We start from the raw sequence: 17,872 nt of genomic DNA on the forward strand, positions 1-17,872 counted from the left end.
ACATCAGTGATACAAAGCTGTAGATCAGTGGTTTTCAAAGTAAAAGGCTGCAGAAAAATGAAGAGAAGATAAGAAAAAAAGCTAAGAAATACATAAACAATAGAATTGAACATGTTTTAATTATTATTATTATTATTATTATTATTATTATTATTATTATTATTATTATTATTATCATCATTATCAATATGATATAAGAATTATTGTTTAGTCATTATTATTAAATATACTAAAAATATATATCATATAATATATAATGTGTGAAAAAGTTGATGTTGACATATTTTGTGGCAGTGTCTGTTGGTTAGCAAAGAGCTCCCTGTCCAGAGGATGATGCTGTTTCGGGGGACGCGGTGTGGAAAAGTTTGGGAAGCCCCTGTTCTAGATCACCGTCAGGTCAGCAGGATACATTTCGTACACTGATGTGTTTGGTTTGTTTTTATAGACAGCAAGACTACCAGAGGAAAACACAGACGTGCCTCTTCCTATCGTTCCGCGGCTCAGATCTGGAGACGGTGGCGCGAGCGCGCAAAACCCTCACAGCTGCCGCGGAAAACAAAAACAAACGCTGTGGTACGAGTCGCAGCTCCCGAGGTCAGAGACTGCGTGTGAAAGGGCCTTTGATAGGCTAGCGCTCACAGCTGTGTGGGAGCGTGACATCATAGCAGTCGGTGGGGAATGACAGCAAAGGAAAAAAACAATAAAAAAAAATTCCCCTTCTAAAAGCATGTGAGAGATTTGGGGTAAAGTGAGGTGCGTGCTGCTGGAGGAGTTACCGTTCTGCTGCTGCAACAGCGACTGGTTGGTTGGCGGCTGGGGAGTGATGGCCGGCGGAGGAGGCTCGGCAGGCTGGCTGTGCTGGCTGTGCTGGCTGTGCTGGCTGGGGCGAGCCCGGGTGGTTCCCACCGCCGCAGCTGGAGAGCACACGGGCCGACGACGCATTCAATCACGTCCACATCCACAAAACGCTCGCACACAGTGAGATTCTTGTCTGCGTTCCAGACTTTTGTGTTGACTGACGGAAGCTGTGCCTAAATCCACTCCTCACGTTTTCTGTTTGTACCGTCCGAGATACTGGAGGCTAAACAATTTGCTCAAACTTCTTCAAAAGCTCTCACTTTTTTAAAAAGATTTTTTTATTTTTTTATTTTTTTAAATAAATGCATACCTCTGTTCTCCCGTGGGGCGTTCTCAGCCTTCGGTATCGCTGTGACCCGTTTGGTCTGCAAGTAAAACATGAAGAACGTTGGATTCTGCACATTTGAAAGTCACAATCAGTGGGACTTAAACTTGAACTTTTATTTACACCTGCAGAGTGCAGGACAGCGTTTGACAACCTCAGGCAGCGTAACTCACATCCAAAGGAGTCGGATGAGAAATTTTAAAGTGTTTTATACCTTTTTTTTTAATGGATAAACTTCTGCGGTAAAAGCAGTAAGAGGAATTTCTAATCCATCTGCCTTTTGATTGCTGTGTAGTTGGCAGGCAGTGATGAAAGCACCTTTGGGAGTTTGCTGGTTTTGCCAATGTTGGAGGGAGGAGCCTCGGGACTCTGCGGGATCTCCTCGTCAGGAGCCACGTCCGGGTTGAGAGCAAAGACGCTCTCAAGGTCGATCTGGGGCAACGGACAAACACAGGTTCAGGGGAAGAGGACGAGACGCGTTCGGACCGGCAGACACACCTGAGGTCAAGATTGAAAGCAAAGGCCGCAACAACATCAGAGAGCAGCTGAGCTTGTTGAAATCAGATGTTAAATTTCTACTGCAAGCTACTAAAAGACGACGGCCTTGCTTTCGTCCTCTTTCCATCAGAATTAAAACCGAGCTGATTTAGGAGGAAAGACACTGACTTCTCTGTTTGATTGAAAGCCGAGAGTGTGACTGCGCTTAACATTGCGGCCGGTGCTGCGCAACAATTTGATTGGACAAGTAGGTGCTGGCGGAGTACAGCAGCACCGGCATTTCAAAAGATGGTGACACTCAAAATCACTCACATTCACTGTGTCTTGCTGCCATTTGATCCCAGTCTTGCGCGCTGCCCTCTCATAACCCATTCTCCGATCTTTTCCTCATCCAGTGGAGCAGCACTGCACGATTCGATTAATCATCCAGTAACTGTATAGATCCCCCACTAAATGCATTTACAGACCCTCAGTTTGGCATAAGATTGGACCTGCGTCTCATCTACGACACGAAACGACAACACATTACTACTTCAAGCGAACAAATGACATCTGAAATTGTGCTGTAGCCCTGCTGGACTCAAGGTTACTCTGCTGTGGATGAAACACTACTGGCCTGCAGCTTCATGACAGCACCACAGCTTGCGCTGATGTCCCCCCCCACCACACACACACACACACCTCGTGTCACAGCGTCTCACAGCTACAACTTTAATGTAGCAGCGCAGAATGAAACACGACAGTCCCTCTCAGGGACGAGAAGCGACGCGAGCTTACAGCAACCTACGGGCGGCTTTGCGTTGAAAAGTTCCCTCAGTTGGCCGTTCAGCATGAGGGCCTAGCATCAGAGTTTGGAAGTTACCTCCTTCCCTTTGGTGTCCCCGTTCTCGATCCACTCCACCGTCACGCTGTCGTTGTCCTCGTGCAGGGAGGTGACCATCGCCTGGTGGATCCGTCCTGCAGAAGAGAGGCGAGAGGATGCAGAGAGATGCTGAGGCCTGTGGCCCCGGCTGCACGGGACCGCCGCGGGGATCCGTGCACGTGCACGCAGGCAGACACTGAATCATCCCCGCGAGCCGTGAGATAAAGCAGATGCAGTGAAACCACAGGGGAGGCTTGTGTTGCGTTGGATGCAGGTGAGGTCTGACCATCACTAAGGATACGGAGATGCTAATGGGTGTGGCTCGTCAAGAGGATGGATAAACGATGGGGCTGTCACACAAACACACACGCACGCAACTTCAAAGCGGCTTTCACCCGCCGCCTGTCTGACAGCACGGGCGTCTTGAAATCCTTGCTCATTTGAATATTTATAAAGGGTTATTTTTGTAAGCAGCTGGATGGGAGAGGCCACCCGAGCAGCGGGAAATGGAGCCGCTGCTCAGGTGATGCAGTGCGGGTTGATGCAGCCGGTCGCACCGGAGGGGGGCTTCGGCCATGATGCGGCAGGGATGAGAGGGCGGCCGCCCGGAGCGGAGCGGAGCGGTGTCAGGTGTCTTTTCTCTCCAGGCCGGAGAGCCGCACAGGTGGACTGACCCGCCCAGCCCAACCAGCCGCCCAGTCTCCTCCTGCGTCGCATTTGCATTTGACTAACAGTCGACAGTACCAATGCGCGTCCAATTTGTGTTTATTGAAGAAATTAAAAAAAAAAAAAAAAAAAGCGCCGACGTGTCCCTGGGTGGCACTGTTATTTATTTATTATACCGTCCGTGTCATGATGTAGCAGCTCGCTAGCTAACAAGCCAGCTGGTCGTTAGCCTCTCTCATCCGGAGCCGCCGGATGGAGAGGCGGTGTGCCTGCGCGCGCGCGCGCGCGCGCGTGTGTGTGTGCGTGCGTGCGTGTCTCTATGTGTCCGTGAGCTAGCTAGAAACGTACCGTCGCTCCTCTTTATCTCCACGTAGATGCCCACGAAGATCTTGCCGAAAACGGACGCCATCTCCCCTCCTCGTGCCGCGCCGTGCCGCGCCGCGCCGTGCCTCCTCCTCCGTGCGTGTGAGTGCGCGCGCGCGCGTGCCCGGTCCGTCCAAGTTGTGCGCGCTGCGCTGCTGCAGAAACTGAGGTCACTGTCGGTCACTGTCAGGAGAGACGGGGAGAGGAGCCGCTGCGCATGCGCAGCTGGTGGCAGTTTGACAGGCCGGCAGTGTGGAAGAAAACGAGGTTTGGGCGGCAGCATGTTGTGACTATTGTGATGGATTATGGGATGTATCGCTTCACATTACGTTGCATGGACGTTGCATTATTCATTCCCTTATATATTTTGTCAAGGGAAATTCCAACATTATTCCTTTGTTTTCACCTTTTAGGTGTGACATTACGTTGAAATACCGTACATTTTTCATCTTTTCCCAAAACACTATTATTGTACTTGTAGTTGGGAAGACATCACCCAGCACACCGGAACCAGTTATGTAACGGAGGGCCAGGGAACACTATCAATTGCAGTACTGTACATATAATGTTGATGATCAATAATATATTCAGAAAATGTAGATTTCATTTGTTAGGACACGACGAAAACTGTGAATATCTTGTGTTTCTGCTATAACCTTTGTCTCTGCACGATAGATTACTGAATCGTGTGTTTTATTTAACGGATTAAAAAACTGGTCATACAGTGTATGCTTTGGGAAAACTCGCAGTCGTTCTGGCATAGCGCCGCAACATAAATTATTTAGTGAACGGTTTCAGTGCTTAGTGGTTCAGCAAGGTAAAGTTGTTTAATTTATTCATGAGAAACGTTTCATCATAAACAGAAGCTGATTCATAGTTGCCATACAAGTGCTTGACAGAGAAACATGTCAAAATCAAAGTGCAGCACATTGCTTAAAGACCCCACTAAGATAGCCAAGAAGTAGAATAAAGTAGAGAGAACATCCTATAACTGAATAACTGAAGAAGGGAGTCAATGCACTTCTTTCTATCTTGCTAAATGTTGCAACCCAGGTCATTATGAAAAGGGACAGCAACATAAACCTTTTAATAGTTTAAAGAAACAAATAATCGGTTACGTTAGGGGGTGAAGAAAATGGGTGAAAATTAAATCGTATCTAAAAAATAAAAATAACAAATATGTAAAGAAGAAGAAGAAGAAGAAGAAGAAGAAGAAGAAGAAGAAGAAGAAGAAGAAGAAGAAGGAATAAACTAATGGTGTGTGACTGACTTGCTGCTGCCCGGCAGATCACTGGGTCGAGGAAAGCGCGCCACACCAATCAGCTTAAGGCGGGTGCGCAGGAAGATGACAGCGGTCTGTAAAGCTGCTGACCAATCCCAGAACACACAACCTGCTGACAGAGAGAGGGAAGCACGAAGGCCAAGTACCATGCCAACAAAAGTTATGACAGTAACGTTGATGTATCTTGATGAATTGTACCAGGGTGTTCATTATATAATTTAGGATATAATTTAATTTCAGCCCTTACCCTTAGCTGTTTCCGCGTGTTTCTGTAATATTAAGGTACTGCTAATTCTATGTGACAGATTTTATTTTGTTCCCCCCGTATGTTTTATATCTCGCCAAAACGCGCGTTTGAATAATTTTCTCACTTTCTCTAGTTGACCACAAGATGGCACCAGAGAGCTGTTCTAGGAACAACGTTTCTGTTTAAGAGAGGAAAGGGAAGAAAAGTGCACACAACAGACGAAACAAGTTTGTGCCAGCACGTTGAAAATACATACAACGGAAAGCCTTACGATTTGAAAATCACAACGGAAAGAGGCCAATTACATTTCCCTAATTGACAAAAAACTACAACAAAATTCAATATTCAATAGTTTTCCTGTTTATTCCATTTGTCGCCCAACAAATGAGTGAAAGTTCACAAAAAGATGTGTGTATTTGAGAATGATGCTTGATGAAAATAAAACATTTTGTGAAACTTTTTTTTTTAAAAAGCTGACGAAAAAAAAAAACATCACCCAACCCAGAGACTCAATACTTCAAGTCAACTAAGCTCTCATCAGAGCTTAGTAGATCTAAGGTCTCATCAGCTTTCTATTTAGTTTTCTTTTCTTGTCTTTTCTATTATCAATACCAAACAGCCAATAGATAGACAGCCTTGCACACAAAAACCTGCCATGTTGGACTTCTATATGAGTCCGTCTTACCTCCGAGGTGTCGGCCATCACTCAGAGGCGTTTCCCCAGCAAGTAAAACCTCCCCTGCAACACTTGAGTGACGTGTTCGATGGTTTCAAGTGGTGGGACAGGTACTACTGTGCTCTTGTCTCAAACAGGATCAAATGACAACTTTTGAACGGTCACTTCTGGCGAGGGCAAAGGGTTTTGGTGGTGGTGCGGGGAAGAAGCACTACCAGTGTTGCTAAGCTAATTGGTCGTCCAGAAAAGACAGACTGAATCCAGGCCGTCCATATTTCTGCAGGTTCATTCGCATTATTTTACATACCAATCCTCTACGTGGAGCAGGAAAACTGCAAGGGACCTATTTTGCAATCATGGATAATTCATGATGTGCAGCAGACACTGCATACAAAAAAAAATCCTTTGAAGGCAGCCTGAGACCCGGAAAGACCCCCCCCCCCCCCTCTCCCACTCCCATTCCTCCCACTTGCCTTCATTTCACAGTGAGGCCATGCGGGCTCCTCTAGCTTCAGCGCCCGCAAGTGCACAAGTCGAGCTGATGCTAGCTGATGCTACCAGGAGGTAGTCTCGGCTCCCTGTGTTGAATTTACAACGAGGTCTTGAAGTTTCGCATACACATGCGATGACTTGTAGAGGATTTACAGCTCTGCGCTGTCTTGAGGCGGCACAATCAAGACGGCGGATGCCTGACAGACAGTGAGGCATTGGCATCTCGACTATGGACATTTTTATGCATCACATAAAGCCGCCATGCTTTGTCCTCTCTGCAGATAAAGTGGAAATGTGGGCGGAATGTGATTTAAAAAAAAATGCTGTGTATAAAAGCCTTCACTTTCCCCTCCCCACATTTCTGAACATATTCTGCGAGTTTGACTGTGTTTATATCACAACTTTATGTTCTTACGCAACAGGAAATGTTTAACCTGGTATTTCTGTATTATCTCCGTCTTTCTCAGGCTCCGTTTCCTGCCGTTCTAGAGCAAAGCCTGCCCTCAGAGGCCACAACTGCACCAGATTAAATCAGAAATATTTAAGCAGAACAGGGGATGGATTGTTCAGGGCAGCAATACCATTCATGAGCAACACAATGACATAAAGCGCGCATGCATTGGTCAGGGGCTTGGCCGAACGCGTAATGTTTAAAAGTCGTATCAGACGGACAATAGTTCAGCCAAGTCCAATCAAAAAGAGGAGCCATTGTGGAGTCGGTTGCACTTTAGGGGTCCTTGATGTGAAACTTGAGCAAGAGCTCAAATGGAGTCACAGTCAAAATACGGTAAAGGTCACATATTCTGCGAAATTCACTTTTCCAGTGTTCAGTATAACAAACGTGTCTGTCCTCAGAAATGACAAAAGTCCATCTTTTGTTCACTCTGCTTTACAGAAAGTATTAGCAAAAAAAAAAATCATGGCTCTGTAAATTAGTACTTTGTGATGCTATTGAGAGTCTATGGTAAATATAGGGATAAATGTTCTATTTTATTGAGATCTATAGTTTTCCTTTAAATATACAAATTAAGGTGGGATTTTTCCACTGAAGTCCAGGATGAAAAATAAAGATATAAAAACGAGAACCGTGTGGCACCTTCAAGGAATAAGCAATTCGAAACGACAGGCAAACCTATCCAGAAAGATGAGTGTCAGAAGTTTCCATCCCTCTATTACTTCTGATGGCTTGATCGCAATTGAGCCGGGTCATGCATGGCTTCTCCAATTACCAGGGCGAAAATTATTGAAAAACAATCGAAGATCTGTTTGCGTCTGTCAGCATTGCTTGGACGAGCGCCACGTCGCTGCGTTGTTGACTCCCTGATGACCCCTCGCAGACATATGCCAGCTTCCACGCAACCCATAATGGCTACTAATTAATAATCACTGTCATAATCAATGTCACGTCTGACGAATCAGCTCTGAGAGGGCCGGGCATTGCTCCGCGAGGACAAAGGAGGCCAATAAAATTACCGTCTCCCTCTCCCTCCTCCATTTCATTTGCAGGGCGGCGGCCGTGGCGGCGGCGCACTCCAGCGGGTAATAGTCTCTGGCAACGGCGGGGCCCTTAGTCCTGTTCACTGGAGCTGCAACATCCCCCCCGGAGGGCTTTCTTTGGCAGTTGGAGGCAAGGAGGAGACGAAACAAGTTACGCTGATCATTAAACATTATTCATCATTCTTCATCAAAAACCCTCATTGCCATTGTGCATTTTCGCAGTCCGAGCCTGCGACTGCCGCAGCCAACCAAATGTGAAATTAGATCATTTTAAAGGTCCCGTAATGTGCCCATTCTCAGATCTTTATTTTTCAATCCCAGTCTCCATGAGGCGGTCTCACATTATTGATTGTTGTCGTCATTATTATTATTACTACAGGAAAAGTTCTCCAGAAAATAGCATATTCAGCTGTGTCTGCGACTTGTTTAACTGAAAAAAAAAAATCTCAGTTTTCAACACAAACTAGAGTAAACTATGGGGACATAGAGGACAAAAGACTGTGAGGCAGTGTCAGAGGTTGGAATGAGGGCCCGGCCAACCTCGGAGAGTCATCAGTGAGGCCTTTGTGACATCACAAGGTTGTGATTTCTAGAATAGTTTTCAAGCCTAGCGGAACAGGCAAAACAACGGATGGGCCTCTCTCATCCTAACAGCCGAGTTTGCCAATAGGATGCCAGGAGACCCTTCATATTGTCTGACAACATTGGCAAAGTGAATTTAGTATAATGGGGGACCTTCAAATTTCAACATGGGAGCGGCGTCTCATTTCTTCTGAAACGCTGCAGGACATTATGATGATTGTTATGGGGGGAAGCCAGAGGCCTTTAATTGGAAGGGGCAGCCACAGAGAGGAAGTGGCGGGGGAGGGGAGGGGAGAGGGCAGAGCGGAGCAGGAGTATCTTCTCCTTGGAATCACGTTCTTCACTTTCAAGCACGGCGGGACCCCACCTCCACCCACCTCCAGCCCTCCGTCTATCACCGCCGTGTTTGCTTCGTTATGTTTCCATAGGCAGACTGTCGGAGCGTGAGTCAAATCTTCCGAACTCGGAGAGACAAACTCCAAGGGAGTAGGAATGGGAATGAGACGTGCGTGTGCGTGTGTGTGTGTGTGCGCGTGCGCGTGTGTGTTTTATCGTGTCAGCTGTCAAACAGGGATCGACGCGGCTCACGTCAGAAGCTGCTCCTTTGAATCCGGCAGACACCGTGATTCTTCAACAATGCGTTTGATCCTGTGACTGACAAGACGCGGGGAGTCGGCTCGCCGCCGAAGCGAGCTCCCCTCCCCGAGTCCTGCTCTTTCCTCGGCCTGGTAACGAGCGTCGAGCCGAGAGCTTCTTATTAAATTTGCTCATTTTTGAACCCCCCCCCCCCCCCCCAACTCCTCGATTGGTCGCCGTCTGTTCGGGCCCATCACGTCATGCCAATGTCACAGAGAACATCAGAGAAATTGCTGATATATTTCAAAAGGCATTTAGTGTTCTAAATAATTTGGGGTCATCTTAAAATACTCCTTTTTGTGTCCACTTAAATATTATAACGAGACATTGAAAATTACAGATTGCGGTCTGATGTTTTACGGCAGAATAAACTCAATGATGAAGAACAAGGAATGAATTGAACTAAACTACAGAAAAAGAATTAGAGCAAGAGAATTAGAGGCAGCATCTTGTACATATCAATATACGGTATACATTCCTAATAATATATGAAATGGTAAATATATACATATGTGTGTGTATGTATGTAATAATGAACAAGCATAACTTATATATGTATAATGGATATATATATGTGTGTGTGTGTGTGTGTGTGTGTGTGTGCGTGTGCGCATAATAATCAACAAGCAGAATTTGATTCCAGTCACACAATTACAAGGATCTGACACAAGTAGGACTTTTAATTACATAGACTTTTTTTTTGTTGTATAAATCCTACCTGATGTTTATCTAGCAAGGCGGCAGGGCAGTCGAAATACCTCGACATCTGAATGTGTGCAAAGTGAGTGAAGTAGATTCCAGGAGGTCAGTGCATGTTTTCATCAAACAGAGTCCTTTGAGGAGAACGCACAAGGGCACAAGGGCAGGGACGGGGTATTAGCAATAACATTGACACATAACCATATTTGTTTACGCCATTTTTGCTAGCAGCATTAACATAGAAGCATCTTTCTTTAAATTCAACAAGAAATTCCACACAGCAGATAAAGGGCCCTTGGCACGACTACAGTTATCTACATTGTGTGTGAGGGATATTCAGTTGGAGGGGAAGACTGGCACGGGACGGTATAGGTGGGGTGGGGGCCCCAGGTACTTCCTGCTTCGTCCCGGCTAATTCTCTTCAAAGCCTCAACATTTCTTCCAGAAATGAACATCAGACGAAGCCTCTCACTAAATTTAGTCCCCTAGTCATATCGAGTTTTTGTTTTTTGTTTTTTTGCTCCTGACAAGCAAAAAAAAAAAAAAAAAAGATGTTAAGTGAGACGATGCCCCGTGCTGTTTTAAATGCGGTCCCATCGATTCCTCTCCGGCCGACCCGTCGGTTCCTCGCCGTTCGTTCCGCCCGTCACTGACTCCAAACGCGGGCTGTTCCACGGCGCGATGATAAAGCCATTATATCGCCTATTCAATGACTGTCACACGCCGCCTCTGAGCAGGTAACAATTAATTTTCCGCCGTGACAACGCCGCCACCGCCGGCGCCGCACCTCGAATTGAGATTACGTGGCTTTGTCAATTTTCATTTGAAAATGTATATCTCACAACCGGCAGGGGGGCCCCTCAGCAGGGGGCGCCCTCCCTGGAGCTGTCGGCTGCTGAGTCGATGGGAAGCTGCGGCTGGTGACAAACTGCCGCAGATGACAGCTGAACGTTGATGGGTGCGGAGGGGGAGGAGGGCGTGCATCACCCGGCACACACACACACACACACACACACACACACACACACACATTTGAATGGGTGCATTTCATGACGTCGCCGTGCAAAAGTCGAAACACTCTGACAAAGACCGCCTGCTTCAGACTTCTTTTGTACTCCATCATCCTTCCTGAACTGTGAATCGCAGAAAGCAATTATTACTGCCAAATGTCAAAAATCTCAGTGACAATACAATACAACGGTGTGTTTGTGAACACACACACACACACACAGACACACAGACACAGACACACACACACACACACACACACACACACACACACCTCATTTTCAGACAGACTTGCAGACTTGTGTGCAGCAGCCTTCCTTGATGCGTGACCTTTTCCTGTACAAAACATTTGTTATCTTATAAAATGGGTAATTTACTACATTTAATTTTGTTACAACCATTTATCTCCAAAGAGCATTTTAATTCCCAAACTAAACCGAGCTGAGAACATGAGCGCAACCAAATCTAAAAAAAAAATAGAATGCCCCCATCAAGCAGACTTTAATGTCCTGAAGCAGCCTGAGTTTATATATCATAAAGCAAAAGCATTCCAATTTCAATGAGCCTAAAAAAAAAAAAAACTGCCGTATGGCTGCACACTTTTAATGTTGATGATGTCAATGCTCATAAAGTTCAGCTCAGATTATGATATTCTCAATTAAAGTATGATTTGGGGTTATTGCATATAAACACAGACATAAAATGACAATAAATCTGTTCAATTGTCTGCATTTAAAAAAGAAAAAGAAAAAAAAAGTAAATAATAATAATAATAATTGGGGAGATGGGGGGCAGACCTGCCGGGGTTCCACTGTCAGAGCTGCTGCGGAGAGAACACCACTCCTATGAAATATGCATGGTGTATTCAGCAGAAAATATGTCACCACACACACACACACACACACACACACACACACACACACACACACACAGAGAGAGAGAGAGAGAGAGCTGCTTTCCATGTTTTGCCTTTTATGAAAAATGCATGTGTTGTTGTGCCGGAGCAATCCCGCGCAGCCCCAAACTTCACTTCGATTACAGGGGAATCAAAGCAGCGCTGCCTCTCCTCGGCGAGGAATAATTCATCCTCATTGAGATGCGGCTGGTTTTCCGAAATACTTACACGACACTGAATAAAGTGGAGGAGCCGAAGGATTCTCTGTCGAATAGAGGACCCCCTCACCCCCATCCCTGTCTACATCAACGGGGGGGGGGGCTTGTGCAGGGAAAGGATGCGGGGAAAGCAGAGCCACGTGCCGCTATAAATCTTCTCCGGTGAAGTCGCCGATCCGGGAAAGCGGCGCAATAAATCTCTAATTATAACATAAGCCCCCCCCCAAAAAAACAAAAAAAACAAAAGCGCGGGATGAAAAGTTTGCGAGCTCGTTTCGCCGAGTCACAGTTCCTCATATCTCACAGCGAGATGGATCGTCAGGACTTTGGAGACGCATCGGAACACTGACTGGGGTGTGTGTCTGCGTCACTCCTCGAGCAGTCCAGATTTATTGTGTTGGATCTGCTCGAGGCCTCGTCCTCTACCTCCCAGACAACTATTAATCACCTCCGCCTGAATCTGAGAGGCCTCGGCGCGAGTAATTAACAACCTGCGAAGCGCAGAGAATTTAAAACAGACAGCGATTCTCTCTCAGAGCCAACTGCTAACACAATGTGTAATAAAAGTCAGGAGGCGGGGGGGGGGGGGGGGGTTGGAAAACTAGTCTGAATTGCTTAAGTTTGCTGCGAAAAACTTTTTTTTTTTCTCCCCCCCCCCCCCCGAACGGACGAGGATTTGCGACGCTCGCTGCATTTACAGGTTGGAGCCTGAGAGTGGCGCTGCACTGCCACTTCAACGAGAGCTGCGTTGAAGTGGCACAATATGACAGCGAGCACAATGGACCGGTTGAGTTGTAACGTTTCCATCAAAAAATCTCGGTAACAGTGTAAATTAACAAATCGGATTAGCTTCGTGTTCGTTAAGTGAAGTGCTTTCCATAAAACGCATAGAAGTTATGGAGACAAACGGGCTGCTGGGAGATACGTGTATATGTTACATGCTTTCGCCAAAGTGCTTCACAGACTTACGAAAAGCCCTCGAGGTTTAACAACGTGCGTTTTAAAGCTCCATTTTTACTTTCCCGTCTTGAAAAATAAGCTATACACATATTAGCTTAAACTATTGCTGACAATGAGGAGTGAACATAATTCTGGTCCCGTCTCATTGCTGAATATGCCATTTAGGATTTAAACTCAGTGTGTTTATTTTGCAGTTTAACACATAAATGCATTTTGCACTCCGGTAGAAATAATTCAAAAAATATAAGTCACTGAAATGGGGGAACCGAAGAGACAGGATTGCTGCAGCGTAAACCCTGAATCGGTCTTTGGAGGTTGTTGTTTTTTTTTACTTCTCTTATTCTATTTCAAGTGCAAGAATTTGGTATGTGGTGTTACATACTCGGGTAACCGAAAAGAAAAATACATCATGACATATGGTGAACGGAACCTAAATTACACCCTACACGTCACGTATATAATATTATGGGTTTTTTTTCCCCACCCTCAACATGAAGCCACCGAAAGCAGAAACTCGCCTTTCAGCTGCGTGTTGTTTTGCTCGCCCTCTGCCAGCCTGTAAATATATGCATGTGGCGGCTCCCTCTCTCTCCTCCACAGACATTCATTTGTTCTTTCTGGCAGCCTTGGCAGCAATCACTGGAATGACCCGGCCTAATGTAGCGAGGAGATCAGCAGACCACGATGAAAACCTCCCTGCGCGCTCACCCCCTCCCTCAGACACAGCGGAGGCAAAAAAAAAAAAATGTAAAAAAAAATTGGAAAATAAATAAAGCACATCTGCAGGCAGAACAAAGGACCAGAGAGCCGAGTGTCCAACCTGGTTCATCAGCGCGTCGAGCAGATAAACCCCCGTAATTGCTCGCAGCGGCTCCCGTTTTACATTTTTTGCATCGCGTGAGCCGGTGCGTTTATATTTAGGCTTCCCCCGTTTAAGACCTCAGAATGAGATTTGACTTGATGGTGGGTGACTGATGTTGTGAGCAGATCCCCGGGGGCGGCGGCCGTCTGAGCGTTGAAACGTGTGTTTCACGGTGACAGCAGCCTCCGTGATGAATATTGCAGCCAGAAACGGGTGAGGAGGGGAGGATCCGACGTTCACGGTGGTGGTAGCGTCGCCTCGGTTAAACGCTCTGCACGGGCCGACCCTTCAAGGGTGGGGACTCTGCCACTTGGACAACGTGTGGAAAGGCCCTGAGTCGGCGACGCTAACCGCCGCGCTAACGTACAGCCTGGGAAAGAACTTCCAGCAAAGGCAAATACAACGGAGGCAAACGGTAGCCAATGCTAACAGCGACGACAAACAATCTCGACTGTCCGACTTCCGAAGATCACGGAGAAAAGTCGGTGTTTCGTACGAGCACGCACAGTGAGTTGAACTGCACAAGCCTGTGGTCGGCGCCGCAGTCTTCAGTCTGAAAATCACGCCGGCCCTCAGACCCTCTTGCAGAGCGCAGAAATAGCCAAGCTAATGTGGAAGGCCGAGGGGGTAAACAGGAAATATTACAGACGTTAGCGCTGCCTTTATCTGCCGTTCATTCCCCCAGCAGGGCAGTCAAAACAACACACATGTCTCTTTGGTTTCTTAGGGAGAAACGTGTTGGAATCTGGATTGTGCAACAAAACAAATATTCGATACAAAACATTTTTTTTTTTTTTAAATCCCTCCAAAGTAAAACAACATAGCGAAGCGTTGCTGTTATTTTAGCCCACGCTGCGACCTTTTCCGTTGAGCTCTGCAATATTGAATTAGGGAGGGGGGGGGGGAGAGATCAGGAGTTCTTTACACAATTTGTATCCGTTGACATTTTATGGGCTCACAGGTTGCGCGCTGACCCCCACAACACCACCTCCCCACCCGCCCCCCCCCCCTTCACCGACAGAGAGAAAGAGAGCAATCAATGCACCTCAGCAGTTCTCTGTGGACCGGCTCCGCTCTGCTCTGCAGTACAGGGAGCGTGTTCACCGCACATGTTACCGTGCCCCCCACCGCTGCCGCCACCACCACCACCACCACCACCCCCCGGGACAGGTAATGAACACGCACAACGCCGCAGAGGTGAAAAACGTGGCCGAGATGCCGCTTTTCCCCTTTTCGCCATATTCCGCTCACGCTCCAACCTGTGTGTGCCCGACGTGTGTGCATGTGTGTGTGCGCACAGCTGACCCCTAAATGTCACGAAGGAGGGGAGGGGTAAGGGGGGCTGGGATGCGACACCTTATCTCCATGGCAACGCCGCCCCTGTAATATTTGATCCGATCAGCCAGAAAGGCTCCGGCGAGACTCCCCTCACCTGCTCTCTCCACCCCGCCCCTCCCAGGTGAGCGGACAGGAAACCGGCGCTAGATTGAGTCGGCGCCGCTCCGGGGAGCCGGAGGGATTAAGTTTTAATCTGGAGTTGCGAGGCGGAGGGAAGGCTAGAAGGAAACGAGCAACCCGACCGGTGATGTATCTCCCGACGATAAATCAAATGCATTTTAAATGCGTCGCACCCCCCCCCCCCCTGCTGACCCGTCGCCGGACTGCGGCTGTGTTTCGAGTGGGAGAAGTTCCATAGTTCCATCAGCATTCACCAGCGTGCGACTAATATCTTGTTACGGGGGGGGGGGGTGTTATATCACAGGTTGCACGTGCACGGTTTGCACGTTTTGCACGTTTACCTTTTTCTCTTTTCCTTCCTCTGCTTCCACCGCTGCCCTCAAAGGTAAAGGAGACAAAAGAAAGCAGACAAAGCGATGTCAGACAATAAACATATGAACATTGTACCTCTTTATTCCAAAGCATCCATGGCTTCGGCTGACATCATTACACCACCTCTACATCACCGTCCCGGCGCTTGTTAAACATGTGAAGTGTCACAGTGCACACTTAATTTCAGACTATTACACTGCATTTTTCACACACAATTATTATTATTTATTTATTTTTTAGAGTGAACACACTTCAGGCACTTTAGTACTCAATTTATCCAGCAGTGGTGGTGGAGGAGGAGGTGGGCTGAGAGGGGGTGTATGTGATTTTCAACCCCCCTTCTTGGGAAAGTGTTAATTGAGTCCAAATATACCAGTGAGTGGCATGTGAGACGAGCTCCTACACCTGTTCGAACCAGTCCCAAGTGATTCACCGGTGATGGGTCGTCTGATTGGACGGTTTGCCAGGAAATCAAGGTATCCATAATTAATGGCCGAGCATGATGCATGCATGATGGACGGTGTAGGTACAGAATCAGTCCGGGGCTACGGAATGTGTCCGGGGTCCTACGGCAACTCTTTTAGGACAAACCACATTGCGGTCTGATAAATAGATAGAAAAGTAGATAGATGGATGGATATAATCATATTATACATATGTATGTGGATAGAACGAACTAACAATAGATAGATATAGATAGAATAATAGATAGATGGCCTATCTATCTAACAACCGTTTGTTTGTTTTTCCGTTTGTTCGTTCGGCCGCTATGTAGTTTGTCGTAATACTTCACATAACATAAGTCTATTATGACAAAATGGCAAAAACAAATGATCTATCTATCAATCTATCATTCTATCTATCTATCTATCTATCTATCTATCTATCTATCTATCTATCTATCTATCTATCTATCTATCTATCGTTGGTTCATTTGTTCGTTCTATCTATTATATACTGTATATGTATAATATGACTATATCCATCTGTCTATCTACTTTTCTATCTATTTATCCGACCGGGATGTAGTTTGTCCTAATAAGTTGCCGTAGGACCCGGACACATTCCGTAGCCCCGGACTTATTCTGTACCTGCACCGGTCAAGCAGCGTCGGTGGGTTCGGGGTGGAGGTGGGTGTCGACTGATTTGCTCTTCTGCAATGAAGCAAGATGTTTTTTAATAAGGAAAAAAAAAGTCATACCGAAGAGCTTTCAGTATTTCTGGCCACAGACGCTCGTGATGAGAGTCGATGACCTCACATTGTTTTCCGCCATGTTTATACGAAAAATCCAGCACCTCTATTATGAAATGAGGAATTTGGAGGAACCAGGCCCAGAAACCTATGCAAGGTAAAGCTACTTAATCTTCCCTTAAATCCATACATGGCCTCCACTGGATGTTGGAGCCATTCCAATGAAATTATGGCCACACGGGGGGAAAAATAAAATCCCCAACCAACTCACACAGGGTTCCTACTTCCCGGATCTCTCTTACTGCGGGAAAAAACATCCCACCACACTGGGAATCGCCTTCCTTTGCCGTCGCAGCACTGCACAGTCACGGCTCTAATGCGCCTCGTGAATGACATCACTTCCAGAACAGCAACACCTGAGCTCCACAGAGCAACATCAGTTTCACCACATCCAATAAGAACCAGGGCCCCCTCCGCAGCCGCCTGCAATACGACCCCCCTCGTCTAGACGTCCATTACCTGCCTGCACCTAAAACAGCCCAATCAATACCGGCGCTGGGAGTCGTAATGGCCCAATTACTGTTTGTAAGTTTGTCAATGCGGCGTCTCCGAGGACGCCCGCTAAAGGCCACCGCGAGCGCAGCGGCGCAGGGAGTAATGCCGCCGCTCATTTGCAATAATGTAAGCAAACGCGCGTACGTGCGTGCTTGAGTGTGGGCACGTCAGCCAGTTTCTGTAGGTTTTTCTACATTCCAGCCTGTATCCCTGTGACATTTAAGAGAAGCAGGTAGCCAAGTCTCGGTTATATTGTTGCCCCACAGCTCCAAACAAACAACCAACAAAAAAACAAAACAAAAACAAAACGTTTCATGGTCGACTTATTTATTTTCAAATGTAATATAGAAGTCAGATTTTATTTCTCCTCCTCGAGAGGAAAACTAATGCTCGTTTCCTTCGAGTGAGTTAAACAGAGGGCTGGTGGAGGTTTTTCTTATGAAATTGCTACAAGGAAAAAAAAATGGAGACGTGAAATATTGTGTTATTGTGACGTAAAAATGCTAACGCTGCACCACGATGTATGGCGACTATTTGCAAACAAAGTGCACTCAAGACTTTGAATCTGACGTTCTTTTTTCCAACAGCCTCAGAGAGACCCTTTTCCACTGTATATTGAAAAATTGCCTGTACGCCCTGATGCAACCAGTGCAAACATTTTAGTGTACT

At 46.6% G+C, this 17,872-nt stretch overlaps 1 protein-coding gene and 1 long non-coding RNA gene across 3 annotated transcripts in view; both read right to left on the reverse strand.

The window, feature by feature from the left end:
* LOC142890532 (kinesin-like protein KIF2A) overlaps positions 1-4,731 on the reverse strand; it is a 13,154-nt gene extending 8,423 nt beyond the window's left edge. For both annotated transcript variants that reach the window (XM_076029668.1, XM_076029667.1), the window contains exons 1-5: positions 3,558-4,731; positions 2,544-2,638; positions 1,502-1,615; positions 1,169-1,223; positions 777-914 (exon numbers count right to left, since the gene is read on the reverse strand). In XM_076029668.1, the coding sequence (XP_075885783.1) occupies positions 777-914; positions 1,169-1,223; positions 1,502-1,615; positions 2,544-2,638; positions 3,558-3,855 (700 nt within the window). In that variant the 5' untranslated portion in view covers positions 3,856-4,731. The remainder of the gene's footprint in view (positions 1-776; positions 915-1,168; positions 1,224-1,501; positions 1,616-2,543; positions 2,639-3,557) is intronic.
* Positions 1-17,872, reverse strand: part of LOC142890545 (uncharacterized) — an 88,187-nt gene that overhangs the window by 66,746 nt on the left and 3,569 nt on the right. The window lies entirely within an intron of this gene.

The sequence above is a fragment of the Nelusetta ayraudi genome, unplaced genomic scaffold, assembly GCF_046127955.1.
Source record: "Nelusetta ayraudi isolate G7.1 ecotype Tasmania unplaced genomic scaffold, CSIRO-AGI_Nayr_v1 ptg000026l, whole genome shotgun sequence".
Classification (NCBI taxonomy): Eukaryota; Metazoa; Chordata; class Actinopteri; order Tetraodontiformes; family Monacanthidae; genus Nelusetta; species Nelusetta ayraudi.